The sequence below is a fragment of the Semicossyphus pulcher genome, unplaced genomic scaffold (assembly GCF_022749685.1).
Source record: "Semicossyphus pulcher isolate SPU_LCO1_2020_fin unplaced genomic scaffold, fSemPul1.0.p SCAF_23, whole genome shotgun sequence".
NCBI classification, from domain to species: domain Eukaryota; kingdom Metazoa; phylum Chordata; class Actinopteri; order Labriformes; family Labridae; genus Semicossyphus; species Semicossyphus pulcher.
Genome location: NW_027211697.1, coordinates 3,629,791 through 3,649,916, shown reverse-complemented (window position 1 = coordinate 3,649,916; position 20,126 = coordinate 3,629,791). Strand labels below are relative to the sequence as shown.

Below are 20,126 nucleotides of genomic sequence, written 5' to 3'. Positions count from 1 at the left end.
GACTCATCCTGGTAGGAAGTGTTTAAATGGCGATACAATCAGAATTTGTTTTATTGGCCAAGTATGTGCACTTATGAGGAATTTGACTCTGGTTTAACTCTTAATGTACAGACACAGAAAAAGACAAACACTTAAAACAAGGACAACAGGTTCAACAAAGGTAACACAAACACTTAACTACAGGCCTATAGAAATATATATTAAAAAGATTCAATATATACATTATATACAGAAAAAACACAACAACACACTTGTAAACAGGAGACAAAAGATAAGAGTGCAATGGAGAAAGGTGCATATGTACCAGGTTGCTTTAGGCCTACAAGGAATTAAAATAGCTAATAGCAAAAAGTACCGTTTTTTTACATATAGAAACATGTTTATTGCCATTATTATTATTATTATTATTTGTCACTTCTTAAAAGTAACTGAAGAGGGGGAAGTTGGGTAAAGCATTCAGAAAAACACACTGCCCTCAAGTGGCCTCTCACAAAGCACACACCTCCCAGAAGTGCTTACAGAGTTCAGTCAGTTAGTTACTGAAGTTACTGTGAGACTGAGCAATGATGAGTGAAGATTGTTATTTTTAAAGCCTATTTTAACAATAACAAATGTCTAAAACAAACATCTAAAATTGTAAGATGTTGTTATACCCAATTGTATGTTGGTAAATGTTCAGTCAACACATCAGAATGAAAATAAAGTAACAGTAAAAAACCATTAAAATATTCAATATTTCAATACTATTTATACTAAATTCTTCCATCCATTTTACTTTCGAAACATCAGGGCGTTGAGTTCACGATAACCAGAAATTAAGCAAACAAGCCATCACTATGTAACTATAGATTTTAAAGGTATTTTGATATTGGATTCAGTGAGTGAACTGACAACCACACATTAACAACACTTGAACGAAAAGCTTTTTTAATCGTTTGCTTTTCAAGATTAAACGTCAGTTTTGGGCAGCAATTAAATCAGTTCTAACGTTCATCCATTATTTCTCTCTCAATAACAACCTTATGATTTCCAAGGTTTATAAAGAGCACTTGAATGCATCTTTTTGACGCCCCTTCTTGAGTTCATGGCCTTTGATTGGTCGGGATTCTACGTCCATTAAAACTGCACATCGCAAGCAGTCGGAGTGAGGGGAACAGGTTGAAAAGAGCTGAAGGCTTGTACATTCAAATACTGTTGGTTGCAGATTGTAACCGGACACAACACACAAACTGGTGAGGAGTATTATTGTGCTTTATTTGCCCTTTTAAACAGTCGTTATTTTATTTCAGCGAGCTTCTTAGAAAGACTTGTTTTCTGATTCATGAGAAATCAATTCGCGCATTCAAGAGCCATGCCGGAGCAAGATTATTTCTTGCGAGCTATCGCGTTAGTACTTGTTTGTTAACGTTAGCTCACGCTATCTCATATTGTTACAGTCTTACATTTAATATTAGATTACATTTATTTGACTTTATTAGTGTAAATGTTCTTATACAACAGTCAGTGTGACCTCAACTTCAACACACGGGTTATTAACTTCTGAACACCTTCATTCGAGAGAAATATACGGCATGGTGAACGTCAAAATCCTGTGTTGTCCTGCTAGCTTAGCAACATGAGGAAGCTAATGTCGTGACTGTGTTGATAGTTGGGATGGACGATATCTACCTCCTGTTAAATGCGCGATCTAGCCAGTTAAACGCAATTGAGCATCTAAAAGAAAATTCCCAATGGTAAAATACGTTTTTATCTAAAAAAAATAAACCATCCAGTTGTCTTAAGTTCCACATATTCTGGTTGCACATGGTTGCATATGGCATCTGGTTGCAGCCCAGCCTTTGTGTTTGCTCTGTGTTATTGTTCCACAAACCTCCTCAAGTGTAACGATATGTGCAAGCAGATACACTAAAAACTTAGACTCTTGTAAGCACTGCATGCTTTAGACTACACATGCTACCAGACACACAACATTCATACACAGATTCAGAAAGCAGAGAAGAATGTACAATGAAATTCAAAGTAATCTAGAAATTATAGAAAATAGTTGAGACAAAAATGAAAATAAGAAGATACAGCTGTAGTAGTGTGTTGTATGACAATGCTGCCCCTCAATCTAAAAGGAGAACTCCTCCTGACTTTTTGCAGGAAGTTTATAAAGAACTCGGTCATATTTTGAAGTACAAGGATCTTAAATCCTGTTTGAACTTTGAGGTTATGTCGCAGTGTGTTCTCTCTTGTAACTTCAACCCAGCCAAGAAGGGCGTAGAATAAATACAATGTTGATTTAAAGTAAACGAGATTAAATAAGAATTTTAGACTGTTCCTACTTTACTCGAGTCACGAGAAATGACACATTGATTTTAAAGGAAGTGTTCCTTCCCTACGTCTCGACTGCAGGAAGGGCTCAGCGCAGCGTGGGTGCCCAGGGATCCACTGCCTGAGTGCGGGGAGAGCAGCGGCCGAGACCCCACAGACATGAACCACACAAAGGGCGGCCTGGTCATCTTCACCGCAAACTCGCACCCCTCCAGCCGCGAGCTGGGCAAGAGGATTGCAGAGTGAGTTCAGGAGAGCATATCACTTACACACACACACAAATGTTGTGCAGTTATGCAGGCATCAACATCCCAAATACATGATTCCAGAAAAGGTTAGCTGCAAAAGCTGTTTAGTGTAAAAGGGATTTAGGGACTTTATAAGAAACATGAAATAACTTACTAAGTTGTGTTTACGTCTGAATTGCTGGTAATGCATGTGTCACCATATGTATAAATTATCTAACACTCAAATGCTGCTTAGTTTCACAAAAGACAATATAGAAGAATATAGACAAATTCACAACCTGTGCAAAAATATTTTCTTGCAAAGCCGTTATCTTACTCACAATGACGCAGTATTTCCTGCAGCTTGGTATTATATCTTGGTGAAGTAGACAGTTAACAGTGTGTAAGATTTCAGTATAGCAAGGGTAAAACAGTAACATTTATTGTATGCATGACAAAAAAGAGAGTATTTATATTTTTCTTTATATGGCTCTTCTTTCAAAATGATATACATTTTTTTTAAAATTATACCCCTTTTATGAGCTTCTTAAAAGTGATTTGATCTCTTTAAATAGAGAAGAATACACCTTTGGGAAATTATGGCACTAAGCTTAAATAATGTCTTAATCCTAGAGCCGAGAACTATTGTTAAACAGTCGGTCCATTGCAACTGCCTGTATATTTAGAGAACAGTCCCTGCAGCTAAAAGAATATGAAATAAATGCAAATTCATCACTATACAAACCCCATGTGGCCCCCTTTTATAATATAAAAATTCTAGTTGTGTGATGAGCTGTAACATTATCCATATTTGATGCTGTTACGTGGAAACAATGCGTACTCAAAATGCACACAACCTACTCCTGGCCTCAACAATGACATTGGAGTCTGTGCGTGTTTATAAAACAAATAGAGTATTCAGCCGAGCTTATCAGACACTACATTCCCGCTGTGTGTGAGAGAAAGAGAGAGGGGGAATGAAGCGCAGCATGTTAACAGTTAACAAGAAGAAAATGTGCTGTCTGCAGAGTGAGCAGGGCAGGCTTTCTAAAAAGAAGTAATGTAACAAAAGTACATTTCTCCTGGAGCATTTGTTCTTTCTGTATGTGTGTAAACAACCCTTCAACTATATAACTCTTCGCAACAACAGTTATAGCAATAAAGGTCTTCTGTCCTGACCTCAAAGCCTAACCTGAGGCTCTCTCTATTTTTCTCTCTCTCTCTCTCTCTCTCTCTCTCTCTCTCTCTCTTCCTCTCAGGCGGTTAGGGGTGGAGATTGGCAAGGCGCAGGTGTACCAGGAAGCTAACAGAGGTAAGATGATGTCACACAGGTATGTACACACAAGGAATTTGACTCTGACTTAACTTCGCTCTCTATGTACATGTTAACATTAAATATTAAACTAAAAACTACAAGTCTACCTTAGACATTAAATATTAAACATTAAACCAATATGTACAAGCCACGAGAGACAATAGTGCAATGGTGAGGAGCGCAAAGGGAGCTGAAATAATGTGATAAAAAAATGAAATTATGTTACAGAGGTAGTTTTTCAGTATTTACAGTAAAAACAGTGTGCATAGAGTCATGCCAGATGAGGGATGATATTTACATGATTAAAAGATGTGTCCATACAATGAGGTGAACAATCTTATTTACAGGCACAGGGGATGTTGGTTTTGCACAGTGTTTGTTCTGACGCTCTGTGACTTTTGTGTGTTTATCAGAGTAACAGCCTGTGGGAAGAAACAGTTTTTTGTGTTTGGTTGTTTTGGCGTACAGTGTTCTGTAAAGTTTACCGGAGGGTAGAAGTTTGTGTCCTGGGGTGTGAGGGGTCTGCAGTGGTGTTACCTGCCCGTTTTCTAGATCCTGGACCGGTATAAGTCCTGAATGGAGGGCAGGTCCATTGAAACCAAACAAATAAACAAAAACACGAAAAGTACTCTAACGTCGAGCCTCCTTTACGAGCGGCTTACCTGCTGCTGTGAAAACAGAATTGTTGGTGAAAAATGTGTAACGCAAGTTGTACAGAGCAGACACATGTAGGGAGAGAGAAACATAAATAGGTGGGGCCGGATGAGCCGATGTGTGCAGTGGTCTAGGTGTGAGGGGGGAAAAGAAGTCAAGAGAAGCAAGGTGAACAGATTAAAGCAGTTTTGTAAACAAATACTACAATATGGTGGAGAGTGAACCACAATTCTAATGGTGAAATAGTAGTAGTAATAATAGTATAAGTAATGGACGTAGCCCCCGTGACATCACCCATTGCTTTCTCGACTGCGTAACTTTCTCAGGGCTGTTTTTATCTGGTTCTGGAGCGAGAATCAATGCTCTGCAGCCACGCTCGACAGAGGGATTGTGCTGGCAATCTTTGCCGAGATAAGCGCTGCATCTCGCCGAGTACCGCAAATGATGGGTCGCACTGTGCCGTTGTCCATCTCCGCCCATCTCTTAATGTTTTAACAGTAGAGGCAGAGGCTGTATAAGTTTATATTTAAGTTCTCTTGGCGACATGTCTTTTAATAAACACAATAGCCTATTTAATACGCCTTTATTAATTTTTTAAGTATTTATTTATCTGGCATATTTTCCCAGCAGACATTTTGGCCGTTGATATCTTTATCTGCCAGACAGCTGCACGCGATGATAGGGCCAAGACAGTTCGATGCCTGGTGTAACTGATTCAGACATTTGTGTTCCCAAATGCAGCTCCCTCGGGTTATGGTCAAATTCAGGGTTGCTGTGCACGTGTGAAAGGGGCTTTGGAAAGGTCAACAAATACTGCAGCACAGTGATGTTGTGCAGTGCTACATGTGTCTGAAAAACTAATTCATCACAGCAATAACCAAAATTTGAAAGAAATAAAAACTGAAAACAATAACCTGCACACAATGGATACCCGACAACATCTTCAACATTCATCAACCCTACAGGGCTGTGACAGTATACTGTACTAAGATATAACACTCATGTAGGTAGAGTGGTATGAAGACACAGGGAGAACTAGGTGCAGATAAATTATTACAGTTCAGTTTCACTGTTTGTGTCACCAGGTTAGCTGTTAAATGTTAAATTATGTGCAGGTTGTGTGTATAAAGTAACAAAGTATTTGAACTGTTACACAACATATAATACAGTCGGCTGCTATAATACTGGCCTTCACCAATAACCCCAGCTTTACTGGTTTAATGTTTATACACGTCCACAGACTTTGCATTCCTCTGCATAGTTTTGACTTGTTAATGAGCCATTGTTTTATAAGAGCTATGCAGAGGTGCTTGTCAGTTAAACAGCAATGAACACTTTGACTTTAAAAACAGGCTCTAAAAGCAAAGTGCTAATCTAAACTGCAGTTTGATGCTACTGTTTTGACATATGAGACATAGTTGTATTAGTTTTTGTAAGAGAAAAGACTTATCTAAATTGTGTCAGACAAAGTTCAGTTTACATTTTACTGCTCATAATATTATGATTCTGTTTTTTGGTTACCAAAATGTCCTTCATCTCCTGTTACTTTTTCTTGATGGGTTGTTTAAAAAAAAGTGTCTTTTAGGAAAATAACTTTTTTATGTCGAATTTATTTAGAGAGGAGGAGGAGGAGTTCTTTCTTTTGTAATGTTGAATATAAGAAGTTCTTTTGTTTTCTGACACGTTTAATCACAACAGGAGCAGTATTTATGGTGTCTTATAAATCCAGCTGGCTTGGGCACCTGTACGCACAAATCCACTACTCGTATCTAAAAAAGTACAAGCTGGAGAATATGAAAGACACCTTTTAATATAATGCACTCCAGTACACCACCACACCATTAAGCACTTATAAGAGGTAAAAAAAAACATTTACCTTTATGGCAGTGTCAACAAAAACAGACCAGTTGTATTGGAGGATGTAAGATTGTACAGGTTTACATTGTCCATGTGCGTATGTTTATAGTTTGTTCAGTGGATTTGATCTTCTTACAGCATAGCTGGTTAGCATTATGTGTTCGTGTGCAGAATACCAACTCTGAGAAGACTTCTCAAACTGTCGCGGTTTTCACCTGCTTTATCATCAATAAATCAAATCATCAAATGGCTTTATTTAGCTGATCAATAGAATTCTAAACGAGGAGCGCAGGTTTAGCTCCGCAGTTAAATTGGTGCCCCATGTAAAGAGGCACAGTTCTCGACGCAGTGGCCCCGGGTTAGAGTCCTACCTTCGGCCCTTTGCTGCAGGTCATCATTTCCGTCTGTATCTACTATCCTCTCCGATAAAGGCAAAAGGCCGAAAAAAATGAATGTTACAAAAAAAAAAGTATTCGAAACAACTTGGCAAGAAAACATACAGAGCATTTAGTAGTCTGATTGCAGAGAGGAAGAACGACTCTTACATTGATTCGTACCCTGATGAAGACGGAGAACATTCACTTACAATAACATGTTAAAAAGAAACCAAAATACTTGCTGCTCTCTGGAGGATTTGCTGATTCCTAAAACAATAGATCTGTGTCGCTTCTGTGATCCTCTGTCTTTTACTGTGTAACACAATGCTGATGCGAGTTTGACAAAACAAATATTCAGTGTTCCTTATTTCAGGTTACAGGCCACAAGCTATTTTATAGTAGAGGTAAGATGTTTGTGACATTCTGAGAAATCACAAACAGTCTGACAGGAGGATATCTGTCTAAAAACTTACAATAAAACATAAACATTTTGTACATAATAGTAAGTAGATCATGTAAAAAAAAAATTAATAGACCATGAATATATTAAAAGTTGGTGAAATGTCCTGCCTCTAAAACTGCTGCTTGCATTAACTATCAAACTCACTAAACACATTTTGGTTGATAGCAGATCTGCTCCAGTTTCCTCTGTTTCTGTCTGACATTTGGCTCTTCCTAGGAATCATTTTGTGTTCTTATCTCTTTTGTGTGGGAGGCACATGTTTGGTATGCTAGTATCTACAGTTTCACACAGTTGGTAGTGGGGGGAGGAGGGGCAGTTCGTGTAAGAAGCACAAAGGGCTCGGATAGCCCTCTAATGAAGCTGACAGGCCTCCAAGGCTTTGTTATGAGGTAGGAGTGTGTGTATGTGTGTGAATTTGTGTTTATGTGTGCAGGGTTTTTATGTTGCTCTCATTCTCACACCCTATTTCATCTCCATAGAAACGCGAGTGCAGATCCAAGAGTCGGTGCGAGGCAAAGATGTCTTTGTGATCCAGACGGTGTCCAAGTAAGACAGATCACGCAACTGATTGAAAAACCCTTTGACCTGCAACACATTACTCTTATAATGCGTTCTGTCAATACCTTCTCCTCTTCTTTGTTCCCTCCATCCCTCGGCTGGAGCAGAGATGTGAACACCACCATAATGGAGATGCTGATCATGGTGTACGCATGCAGGACATCCTGTGCCAGAAGCATCACGGGCGTCTTACCCTACTTCCCCTACAGCAAGCAGTGTAAGATGAGGAAGAGGGGCTCCATCGTCTCCAAGCTTATCGCCTCTATGATGTGTAAAGCAGGTGAGTGGGCGAGTGTTGCTTTACAGCACAAAACAAGAGGAGGGGATGTGGTGGGGCTGCCCCCTCCAAGCTGACAGAGACCAAGAGTCAAATTGCATTTTGTCACATCTCTGCAATTCTGCTTTTTTTTTTTTTTTTAGCTGTGTCATTTTAATCACACCCATAAAACAGCATGGAAGGCTGTTAACCCTTTTGTTATGTTATTTGATAAACCATAATAAGTGCTTAACGTTTTGAAATTGTGTCATAAATGTAAAATACAAAACCTGTCTTGTAATGTCCTAAGATTTAGCTAAATATACACCCGAACATATTAATCCAAAACAATGAAGAATTAAATGTAGGAACTCGAGGAAAATATTGGCACTTTAGTTTTATGTTGTAAAAAAAGAATAACATCTTTAGCTATTATAGTTTTTATTTTAGGATGATGGGAACAGGACCATGTAAAAAACAATTTTTTTGCCATCCACATGTAGTTACGTCATTTAAACCAATGTAATGTAATGACGTCATCAAAGAACATACAACATAATGTGAAAAAGTCTTAGACTTGGATTATGGATTTAAACCGGACATCAAAATGACTGTTCAGTGTTTATTTAGGGAGCTGAATTACCCGCAGCAGTCTCCTCCTTGTGAAAACAAACAGACCCAGTGTCTAACACAGTAAAAACTCAAAATAATGCAGTTCCACATCAAAAATCTGTGTTTCTCCGACACTTTTCCCCGGCAGACACATGACGTCAGAAGGGGCTGGGAGCTGAATAACCGCTTTCTTCCAGTTGCTTTGCCAGTTTTTTAAAAATAGAATTCCTTTTATTATTCACACATTTTTGTGCATAGAGGATTACTCTCAGAAAAAGTTGTCGGTTGGAAATTTTTTAATTTTTCAGCCTTCAGCCAGGCTAACTCTGATAAAGGAGCATCATACAGAAGGCTCATATTGGCTAATATAGAAGTTTGGTATGGTGCCAAAAAAGGAACAAATATTTGAAGCTTCATTTTGAACCTCCAAATCTGGTGGGACTCATTAAATGCTTAGTCGGGTAAAGCCCAAAGAAGTGTAGAGAGTAAGAAACCTGTGCTCCTTCCTAGAGTGTTCCTTTTAGTTTAATCAACAGAACATTTGCATTACATGCAAGGTGAATGGTTAAAATGCTTGTAAAGGGCTAGTTTCAAAGTATGTGTCCCAATACTTAACCGGTGTTGTTAAAGTGAAATTCAAGCATTGCAACTGACCATGTTTGTGCAGGTCTCACTCACCTGATCACAATGGACCTCCATCAGAAAGAGATTCAAGGCTTCTTCAACATCCCAGTGGACAATCTGAGAGCTTCCCCCTTTCTGCTGCAGTACATCCAGGAAGAGGTGAAAACTCATGCGTACTCAACATGATGGCATCAAACATTTTCCTTTCTCTTCTACAACATATTAAACTGATGAATCCCCACCACTCGTGTTGAGCTTCTTACAAGGCACATATGTGGTCTACAGTGACAACAGTGGCAGATATAAACCTTTCCTCAACATGTGCCTGTCGTACCTGGTTACTGTTACTAAGCTATATTTAGACAACCACTGTTGGGGCGGGTTAAGTGAAGTGTGAATTGTATCTGTCAATCAATTTATATCTTTATTTATCTCCAGATCCCTGACTATAGAAATGCTGTGATTGTGGCCAAATCCCCAGCTTCTGCCAAAAGGTAAGCTCCCCTCATTAACTGTTTTCATGAAATTGAATTCATGTGCTGCACTTCAGAGCTTTCACTTGTTATATTTCAGTGTTAACTTATAGGCTATTTATGAACTTGTGTTGCTGTCCCTCTCACCACTGTTTCCTTCTCAGAGGAAGTAAAGGTCAGATATTGCCTTCATGTGGCAGCATGCAGTGCTGTGTGCCACAGTGTGTTTATGATACAATCACTAGGGGGAGCAAAAGTCACTTTTTTGATATTTTACACAGTGACTGTTAAGGAAACAAGTTATGTTTCATGTTTATGTATATTCATTTTTTTGGCACCTGATGTACCACTTCCTCTTAAGACTTCTTCAGAAATAGTCCAGTAAGTTAGGATGAACAGCTGTTGTATTTGATTGTCCCTCTCTGTCTGGATGTGCAGGGCTCAGTCATTTGCTGAGCGGCTGCGTCTGGGTATCGCAGTGATCCACGGAGAAGCTCAGGATGCAGAGTCCGACCAGGTAGACGGACGTCACTCCCCACCGACCGTCAAGACCACTGGAGCCATTCACCCCAGCATGGAGATACCACGTAATGCAAACGCACACAATGATAAATCCTGTAACCCAAATTTTACAGAATCAGGGCTGATATTGTTTTACTATTGACATTGCAATATGTGTATCTGTAACAGTCACATTGTGATCAGTGTGATGAAAAGTGAGGCAAATTAAAACGTCACGTTAGAACTTTTTTAATGCTTGATCCTAAAGTCATGAAAATAAGAATTTTGCCAGTTTTCCTTATTTAAGTTATCTACAAGAAAAGTTTTCCTCATATAACAAGAACAGCCCCTCAAAAGAGCACACTGAGAAGTGACAGCTGTACATGCAGAGTCCATGTTTTACCTGTAAATATGAACTTGACGCTGCTGCTGTCACCTGCGTGCTAAAAGCACATATTATATATATATATAGAACTAAAAGCTATCATTATGCCATTTTTTTCTAATATCATGCAGCCCTTATCAGCATATATATATATTATGTTGTTTTTTTTTTGTTTTTACCACTTACTCACTTTTTCTCTCGGTGTGTCCTTTTGCCGGTTTCAAGTGTTGATCCCCAAAGAGAAGCCTCCCATTACTGTGGTAGGAGACGTAGGAGGACGCATTGCCATCATAGTGGTGAGAACACTCAGTTTGATTGGTTCAAACACATGATATTGGCTTTTAACCAACAACTGTATATATAGATGGATGATGCTAACCAAAACACACACTTGAAGCTCCTGTGAGGAACTTTTGGTTTGTGTTGATTTTGGCAACCCCTGTGGACAAAGCTTTACCGCTTATCTCTTTGCTGATCTTGTCCTTTACATGCTAAAGTGGTGGTTTTTAACAGTCATATGTATCACTCACTTTAAATTATTGCCCTGTAAAATGTAAACAAAGGCAGCGTGCAGTTTATCACTTCATTTGACACCTACCCCCCCTCACCCCCCCCCTACCCCCACCGCCAGCGGTTCCAGGCATTAAAAATAACTGCTGATGGTCTGGTCTGCTTTTTTAGGTCATATAGAGTAATCAGAATACATTTCAGTCAGTTTCATAATCATCAAAAAATTTCTCACAGGGGTTTTAACTTGCTGGAAAAAACAGCAAAGACCCCGCACGTCAGCGTATATACAGCAGAACAGCTTCTTGTGTTGGTCTGAAACAGACGTTAACAGATATGGAAACTTAAATGACTGTACTACCTGCACCACGCCTCTTCCGTCAAGCGTGAAGAATGGTGCAAGATGTATGCAGTTTTTGGCCACTACAATAAGAGTAGGCATGATATCAATTCCACTACAGGGGAGACTTGATGTTCTCCGCAATTAGGTGGACAAAAACATGTGCCTAATATAGCAATATGAAAATCGGCCGAAAGGGTTGGAAAATATCGGATATCTGCAAAAAATTCAATATCGTGCATCCCTAGTGTTAGGCATTTTTATGGGTTCTTTTAATTTATAATATTTGATTTTAAGTATTGTAGCTTACTACAGTCTATGTCACATCAATTATAGAGTACGGACAAGAGTGACATAAGAGTCAGAATAATCAGTGTGAACTAAAGGAAAAGAAAGGAGCCCAATGAACAGAGCAGAAGCTGCTGCTGTGTCTGCAGCTGAAGGAAAAAAAAAAAAACACGCAGGTGTGCCTTAAATGAGTTTCAGCAGTGACCGTAGGTGTTAGAGCAGCTGTACTGTAAACAGGTTTTCTTGGCATTAATGCAAGTGCCCCCAATAATTGACAATCATTTTTAGAATCGATATTTAATGTCCTTCATGCCTGCAACTATACAGGTGCACTGACTGTGGCTCACCTGACATTTTTGACTTTTGGTTTAAATATTATATATATTTTGCAGTATTTTTTCCTGTTGAAAGGGCACTCAGATACTTACAGAACGTACTAGAGAGCAGGAAAAGTAAACTGACGCTGTCAAGTTTGACAGAAGATGCTCTGGAAAATAAAGCCCTTGAGTGCATTTGAGAGACAGTAAGTCTAAAACTGCCAACGACTTCCAAGTCATAATTTAAGATTATCTTGTATATTATGAAATAAGTTATAAATATACATGTGGACATTTAATTGCAGTTTTGCCTTTACAACTTTTTTTACACCAGTGAAATTTCTTTGAATTAAATAGTACAGTAAACATAAATTGCTCTTCCGATACCACAAGTGTCCGTAAAATACTTCTTGCGGCTTCTGAATCATCTATTACCTTGAATGAGACCAAAATCATGCTCTCTTGCAGAAGACTTTGAACAAGGTATTAAGACCATAAAAGTCATTGGGAAAACGATTTTAGGTAATATATTACCTGAGAGTTTCCTGGTAGACTTGATCCCCTTTCACAAATGCAAAGCACTCCTGAAAATGTCTAGACAATAACCGAAGGGGCTGCATGTGAGAAGTCAAATTCTGAAATCAGTTACTCCGGAAATTAAATGGTCTTTAACCTGCCAGCTTCCCCAATAAGTAGTTCGTTTAATGTGAGCAGATGTGTGGATACAGCAGGTAATTGTCCAGACCATCTGCAGCAAGTGAGTGGGCATGTTGCCTCATATCTTCTGCTTGCCTCAGTTGTCAGTATTTTGTTTTTCCATTTTTGCATTTGTGTATGTCCTTGAACATTTAGTTTGTGGTATTGACGCATAAACAGTCACCATTACGGAAGAGCTATCTTTGGCCTTAACCTATCCAAGTATTATGTATTTATATTGAACTGTGTGCTACATGTGTGAAAGGGAACGTCCAGACAATGACTGGCCCTGATCGTCTGAAGTTCATATGTGGAAACATCTTTATGTATAGTTCTGACTCTTCTGACACCAGTGGAGTCGCCCCCTGCTGGCCTTTAGAGAGAATCCGGGTTAAAGGCATTTCTACATAGCTTCACTTTGGAAACCAAGAGGCTACGTCACTACTAGATATACAATATATGGTTTGATACTGAGAGTTGATCTGCTTGTTCGAGACGGGTCTGTTTATCTTGCAGGATGACATCATTGATGATGTCGACAGTTTTGTGGCAGCAGCAGAAACGCTGAAGGAAAGAGGAGCCTACAAGATCTTCGTCATGGCAACTCATGGCATCCTTTCCTCGGATGCTCCTAGGTTCATAGAGGAGTCGGCTATTGATGAGGCGAGTGGGCACCTTGACACCTTTTCTTCAAAATTAACAGTATTCTGGTGCCATACTTACATCTTATATTTATCTCCACCCCCCAACCAGGTGGTGGTGACAAACACAATACCCCACGAGCTCCAAAAGCTCCAGTGTCCAAAGATCAAAACAGTGGACATCAGCATGATCCTGTCGGAAGCCATCCGCCGCATCCACAACGGAGAGTCCATGTCCTACCTGTTCCGCAACATAGGAGTAGATGACTGACAATACACACACACAAACACACACACACACACTCCCCATTTGCCTTTACAGATTTGATAAGGGTGAATGTTAATCACTGAAATTGCTACACACACACAATTTTCCATTTCTTTCATACAAGTGTATAAATGCTGACCGTTCCTTTGAGTGCAGCTTAACATAGACGATGACTGAACACACACACACACACGTGCACATAAATGACTTCCACTGACTAGTCATGTTCCATAGCTGTTACTGAACACACTGGTCTGAGTCCTCAATGGACTTAGTAGACTTCAGTCTCTCCAATGGCTGCCGTCTCCTGCTGTCAAACATAACTCAGTTTTATTATGTCTTCATCTTTCTTTCTGTCTCTCCATCTTGTCTGTATACACTGTTCTACTTATGTTTCCTTAGAAAGTAGTGTTGGTGTTTAATCTTAATGTTAGAACATGACATGTTTTAGCATTGAATGTCTCTTGAAGTACATTCTCCCTTCCCCGTATTTACACAGCAGCACGCCTCGGAGTCTGAAGCTCAAATGCTGTTATAATTCATACAAGATGTAAAAAACGTAGGCAGTCTGACCACTTGATATAATTTTATGTTGTTTATGTTTCTCGACTGATCTGTAACTGAACACAATGATTAATATCAATCATATCGGGACGTATTTCAAGTTAAAACAACACATTTAATAAACCATTAGCTACAGTTAGACACTTGCTAATGTTAGCGTTCAACCACTTCCTGGCTAAAATTACTGTTAACTATGTATTTACATCCTTCCTATCATGTTGTGTAACAATTTCAAACTGTAATGTTAGCTAGGAAGTGACTAAAAGCTGTGTTTGCCCTTTTCTGATGGAAGCTAATGGGTTATTAATTATGTATTTGTAGCAGTTTGACATTATCGTTCTTGTAACAGTATGTGTTTTCCGACCTGAGCCTGCCGTGTGAATATGGTGAATTACTTGTCGTATCAGAGTGCCAGTGCCTTCTACAGGACATGCTACACACAGGCCTTCAATGCTCCAATACACAACAGAGTCTCAGCTAACATAGCTGATTCATAACGCTCCTGTTTTGTGCAAAAATATGCAGGTTTCCAGCTAATTATTTCACGTAGATTATCGGAGTGCATGTTTAACCCTCCGTCAGTTTTTTATGTGATGTCTGAAAGACCTACTTATATAAGTAGTTTAGACTCCCACCAGGTAGCCATATGTGTGGTTGCTGTAGTATTTAGATGCTAATCAGGTGTCAAAACTAGTAATTGCTTAAGATGAACTGGAAATTTGTTCTCAGACTAGTTAAATGGGCAATACAAACATTTTATGGCAGTGCACTCATGAAATGTGTATTCATGAGTCATCCATGTAACATTGTGTGCCATTGTTCAATGCCTGCTCATATTTTATATTTATTCATGCCACAGATCCGATGTTTCCTTCCGGCCGGAGGGCTCTGCATTGAGGAAACTCCCAAATAAACCATTGCCGAATAAGCATTTCAACATTTCAGTGCAGTTTTACTCCCCGGTTGGAGGGGGACAGTTGTTCTTTATCACTTAAAAATGGGTAAATTCATTCTTATTCATTAGGTCATTATGAGAGAGACTGAAGGTTGCTTACACATTCTACCTGAGTTTCATAAAAAGTTCAAAACTGCAGCTGAAGCTGAAAAAGTAATGTGAAACTTTTTCTGATAAGCAAAACTTGACTGAAGCGGGTCTTTGTCACTTTACCAGATGTGTCCCAAAACTGTTTTGTATTTATTTTCAGCACTTAAAATGAATAAATATGACCTATGAAAGTGAAAATTGTCTCTTCCTAATGTCTTTTTGCTTGATGTTTTTAGTTTTCACAAGAATGCTAACAAACTGATAATAACCATGTTAACGTGCAGATGTTTCAGTCGGTAAATGTTTATCGTGTTCACCATCTTAGTTAAAGAGGGGGTATTATGCTGTTTCACATTTTAAGACTTATATAACGTTACAATGTTGAATGTCCATACTAAACGTGGGTGACGTTTTAAATCTATAGGTAAACTATGTTGGGAGTAATCCCCAGTCTTCTCAGCTCAGTCTGCAGGCTGCTGTGAACACCAGGTTTCAAACTGTTTCTACACGCTGCACTCATCTCATGATGAACATATAAGGACAAGGGAAGGCTGCAGCGTATCATCTGCTCTGGAGAGAGAGTGATCTCTCCAGGACCCTGAGGCGTGCGGGTAAGATTATGGCCGACCCTTTTCACCCTGAAAACAGATTCTTTGAGACCCTTCCCTCAGGCAGAAGACTGCGGTCCATCAGGACCAAAGCCTCCAGACACAGGAAAAGTTTCTTCCTCTCTGCTGCCAGCCTCATCAACAGTGTAAGATCTTGATGAACGTATAATTCAAGTTGAAAATCTTTACTGATGTACATTGTATAATTTGTTGAGAACAAAATGATGTAACAACAGTCAATGGAAACCAAAATCATCAGCCCACTGAGGCTTGGATTCAAAATCACACCCAAAATCAGAGTACAAAATTGAAATCACAGGCTGATCCAACTTACGTGAATGTCATCATGGCAACTCATGATGTGACTCAGTTGTGTGTCCCAACAACATCTGGGCATGCTCCTGATGAGTTGGCGGATGGTGTCTGGGGGGTTTCCTCCCAGACCTGGATCAGGGCTCCTGGACAGTCTGTGGCGGTACTTGGCGGTGTCTGATGCACCAATACATAATGTCCCATAGGTGCTCAATTGGTCAGGTAAACGAGAGGGCCAGTCAATGGCATCAATGCCTTCGTCATCCAGGAACTGCCTACACACTCTGGCCACATGAGGCTGGGCATTGTCCTGCACCAGGAGGAACCCAGGGCCCACTGCACCACCATAAGGTCTAACAATTGCTTGGAGGATTTCATCCCGGTACCTAACAGCAGTCAGGGTACCATTGGCTATGACATGGAGGTCTTTGCGGCCCTCCAAGGAAATGCCGCCCCAGACCATCACTGACCCACCGACAAACCGGTCATGCTGGATGATGTTACAGGCAGCATAACGTTCACCACGGCATCTCCAGACTCTTTCACGTCTGTCACATGTGCTCAGTGTGAACCTGCTCTCATCTGTGAAGAGAACGGGGCGCCAATGGCGGACCTGCCAATTCTGGTGTTCTCTGGCGAAGGCTAATGGAGCTGCACGGTGCTGGGCTGTGAGCACAGGTCCCATTAGAGGATGTCGGGCCCTCATGCCACCCTGATAGTCTGTTACATGAGTTACAAGGACACTAGCAAAACACAAAACTAAAGAAGAATCAGACAGAAAGTATCAGGAGAGGGCATCTGTCTGTGGCCACCACATGCAAAACCATTCCCTTTTGGGGGATGTCTTGCTTTTGCCTCTCCATTGCACCTGTTGTCTCTTTAATTTGCACCACTGCAGGTGAAATTGATTCACAATCACTTGTGCTTCCTAAATGGACAGATTGATATCCCTGAAGTTTAACTGACTTGGTGTTAAAATATGACGATTATACGTAGAATAGGAAAGCCGAGAGGAGATTTAAACTTTTATCGTTCCGTTTTTGTGTTTTTCGAACTGACAAAATGAGTTGTTCTGCAGTAGACTGTTCTAACCGACCTGAACCCAGCGGATCTTTGCAGTTTTTTCGGTAAGTTAGATGTGTGTTCTGTGTGCTCATCAATGGTTTAAAGTAATGAGCTAGCTAAAGTTAGCTACCGTTATGTGTTAAATAGTAGGTTACTGATGGCTAGCAGTTTATTAGAAAACAATGAAGGCAAAACCTAATAAACTTACTTGCTATGTTTCATGATATTATTGTTACTGTGCATGAACTTGAATTAAAATATCCATAACCGTACAATTCAGCTACCAGGTCCGCATCACTGACTACACAAGGTCCAATAGACTATTTACTAAGTACAGTCAATTATACAGTCTAATAATTGTCATCCAGCCTGCCTTATTATTATCGTTTACATTTTAGCAGTATGATTAGTGAGCGTTATACATTAAGAGTCATACAGTTCAACAGGCTCGACTTTCTTCCGCTACCCGTGCTGGGCTGAAATGCAAATGGATTATCTGGAAGAAGGAGGAATATTAACATATTAACATTAACTGCTAATGATGATTTCAAACGTACCTATAATATTGGTTTCAAACGCTACCAGGGATCACTTTAATCGTTTCAAGATGTTCATATTGTAAGTTTTAGTTAAGCTAATCCATGATTTTTTGGCTGATATGCTCGAAATTGAGGAACCAAACCAATGGAGATGTTGCAGACAATAAACACATTTGTTGAAATAACATTATTTTAAAGTATCTATTTTCTTCCTATTTTTAAGCAAGTCTAGTACATTTCGGTAAATATTTTGCTTTCAGGAATGATATTTATAGCGTTAGCTGTTCTGATTATTTTCCAGTAATAAATGTATTTTACCAAATAAGGAGTAATGTTATAGATCAGAAACAAAAAGGAATATCATTAAGGATAATATATTGATAACATCTGAATGCTATCCCTATGTATAGCACTTTACAATTATATATAAGAGCAAGCAGAGGTTTTACATTTAATTGGATTTACTGGTTAAACACACCGTTCACATAGGAAATACTGATAAAATCACATTGCCAGATTCCTTTGCCAGGGACAACGCTATACACGAAAACTAGTGTCTGTTAAACTTCTTTTCTCTTTTTTGAAACCTAGAGGTTCTAAAATTAAATGGAACATCCATAACTCCTTATATTAACAAGCTGAAACAAACTGTTATAAACATTTTTACAGCAGCAACTGTTTTGATACTAGGTATTTAGAGTTTTACTTTAAAACCCTCTTGTAACAAAGCAGTCAGAATTACTTTTTTAAACTTTTTATTTCGCATAGCATACATCCTTTGACAAATCACATGAAGCAGTATTATTGGATTTTCTTCCTTTAGGTGACCATGATGCAGCCAGACTGAGGCAGTGGGTAGTGAACATGAGACGGAAGGACTGGAGACCTGGACCATCATCTCGTCTTTGCAGCACCCATTTTGAAGATCATGCCTTTACCAAGGACGTAAAGGTAAAATAATTTCTGGGATAATTGACAGTGATTTTTATTACATTTGCCATCAGCAACATGTTTTTAGACATGTGAAAGTAACAATTTAGTAACAATTTATATTCTTTATTGGAAATAAAGGAAGAATGGCAAAATATTTTAACAGCCTCTAGAGGACGATAGTGCAAGAAATTTTAGTTCAATTTTAATTTTTTTCTTTATTTCTTTAGGGGAAACGGTGCCTAAAGACAACAGCGGTCCCAACTGTGCTTCCAAGTGGTCTGGTGAGGTCCTTTCTGACAGGGGTTAAACGCAAGATTTTGGTATCTAGAGAAACAGAGGTAAGTCGCCCATCATTTTTATCAGACAGGGAAACAGACAACATCAATCTGACATCTGCTGCCGATTACAAAAATGCCATTGTGACTGATAATGCAAATGGGATTATCCCACCAAGCATTGACATCTGTCAGGCTGACATTGCTGTAACAGTGGATAAAACTAAAAAAGATGACAGTTATTCAGCATCAACTTCTACACATTCAATACCTGTCTGCATTCAAGAGGATCACTGTTACAACCTGGAGTCCCCAAGGTCCCTGAAAAAGAAGAAACAGGCCACAGAAGACATCCTAAAAAAATACAGGAGAAAGCTGAGAGGGCAATGCCAAAAGTCCAGGCGTTTGAAGAAAAAAATCAGCACCTTAAAGGAAGCCACCAAAGAACTCAAGAAGAAGCTAATGATATCAAGTCAATGTGCATCTTTGCTTGAGTCAATTGATGAAGTACCAAAACACATCATGCGGAAGATACTACAGGGGAAAAAGTCAGCCAAGTACTCAGAGGAGCTGAAGCAGTTTGCCACCACACTGCACTTTTACTCCCCAAAGGCATATGAATATGTGCGTGACAACTTTCAAAAAGCTCTACCACACAGTCACACCATCCACACTTGGTACAGCAGCATCTCAGCCGATCCTGGATTTACTGTTGCATCTTTTACTGCGCTAAAAAGTCATTTAGAGGGCAACAGAGAGAATGGAAAAGAAACTATCTGTGCTCTCATGATGGATGAAATATACATCCATAAGATGACAGAATTTTCAGGGGACCAGTTCCATGGCTATGTGGACATAGGCACTGGTGAAATTGACAACACTCGCCACCCAGGCCTTGGTCCTCATGGTTGTGGCTGTCAATGAGTCATGGAAAATTCCCATTGCATACTTTCTCATCACAGGTATGGATGGATCAGAGAAGGCAAACGTTGTTAGGGAGAGCCTTAGCAGGCTTCATGAAGTTGGTGTTAGAGTTGTTTCACTTACTTGTGATGCACCAACAAGCAACTTGGCCATGATAAGGGAACTTGGCGCTGACCTAAATATCAA

At 39.5% G+C, this 20,126-nt stretch overlaps 1 protein-coding gene across 1 annotated transcript; it reads left to right on the top strand.

The window, feature by feature from the left end:
- The first annotated feature begins 1,144 nt into the window (after positions 1–1,144).
- Positions 1,145–15,472, top strand: LOC138602858 (phosphoribosyl pyrophosphate synthase-associated protein 2). The gene is made up of 11 exons (XM_069674457.1): positions 1,145–1,232; positions 2,398–2,558; positions 3,803–3,855; positions 7,689–7,755; positions 7,875–8,047; positions 9,303–9,418; positions 9,698–9,753; positions 10,171–10,319; positions 10,844–10,914; positions 13,283–13,429; positions 13,520–15,472. The coding sequence occupies exons 2-11, from the start codon at positions 2,476–2,478 to the stop codon at positions 13,676–13,678; spliced, it is 1,074 nt and encodes a 357-aa protein (XP_069530558.1). The 5' UTR covers positions 1,145–1,232; positions 2,398–2,475; the 3' UTR covers positions 13,679–15,472.
- Positions 15,473–20,126: the final 4,654 nt, after the last annotated feature.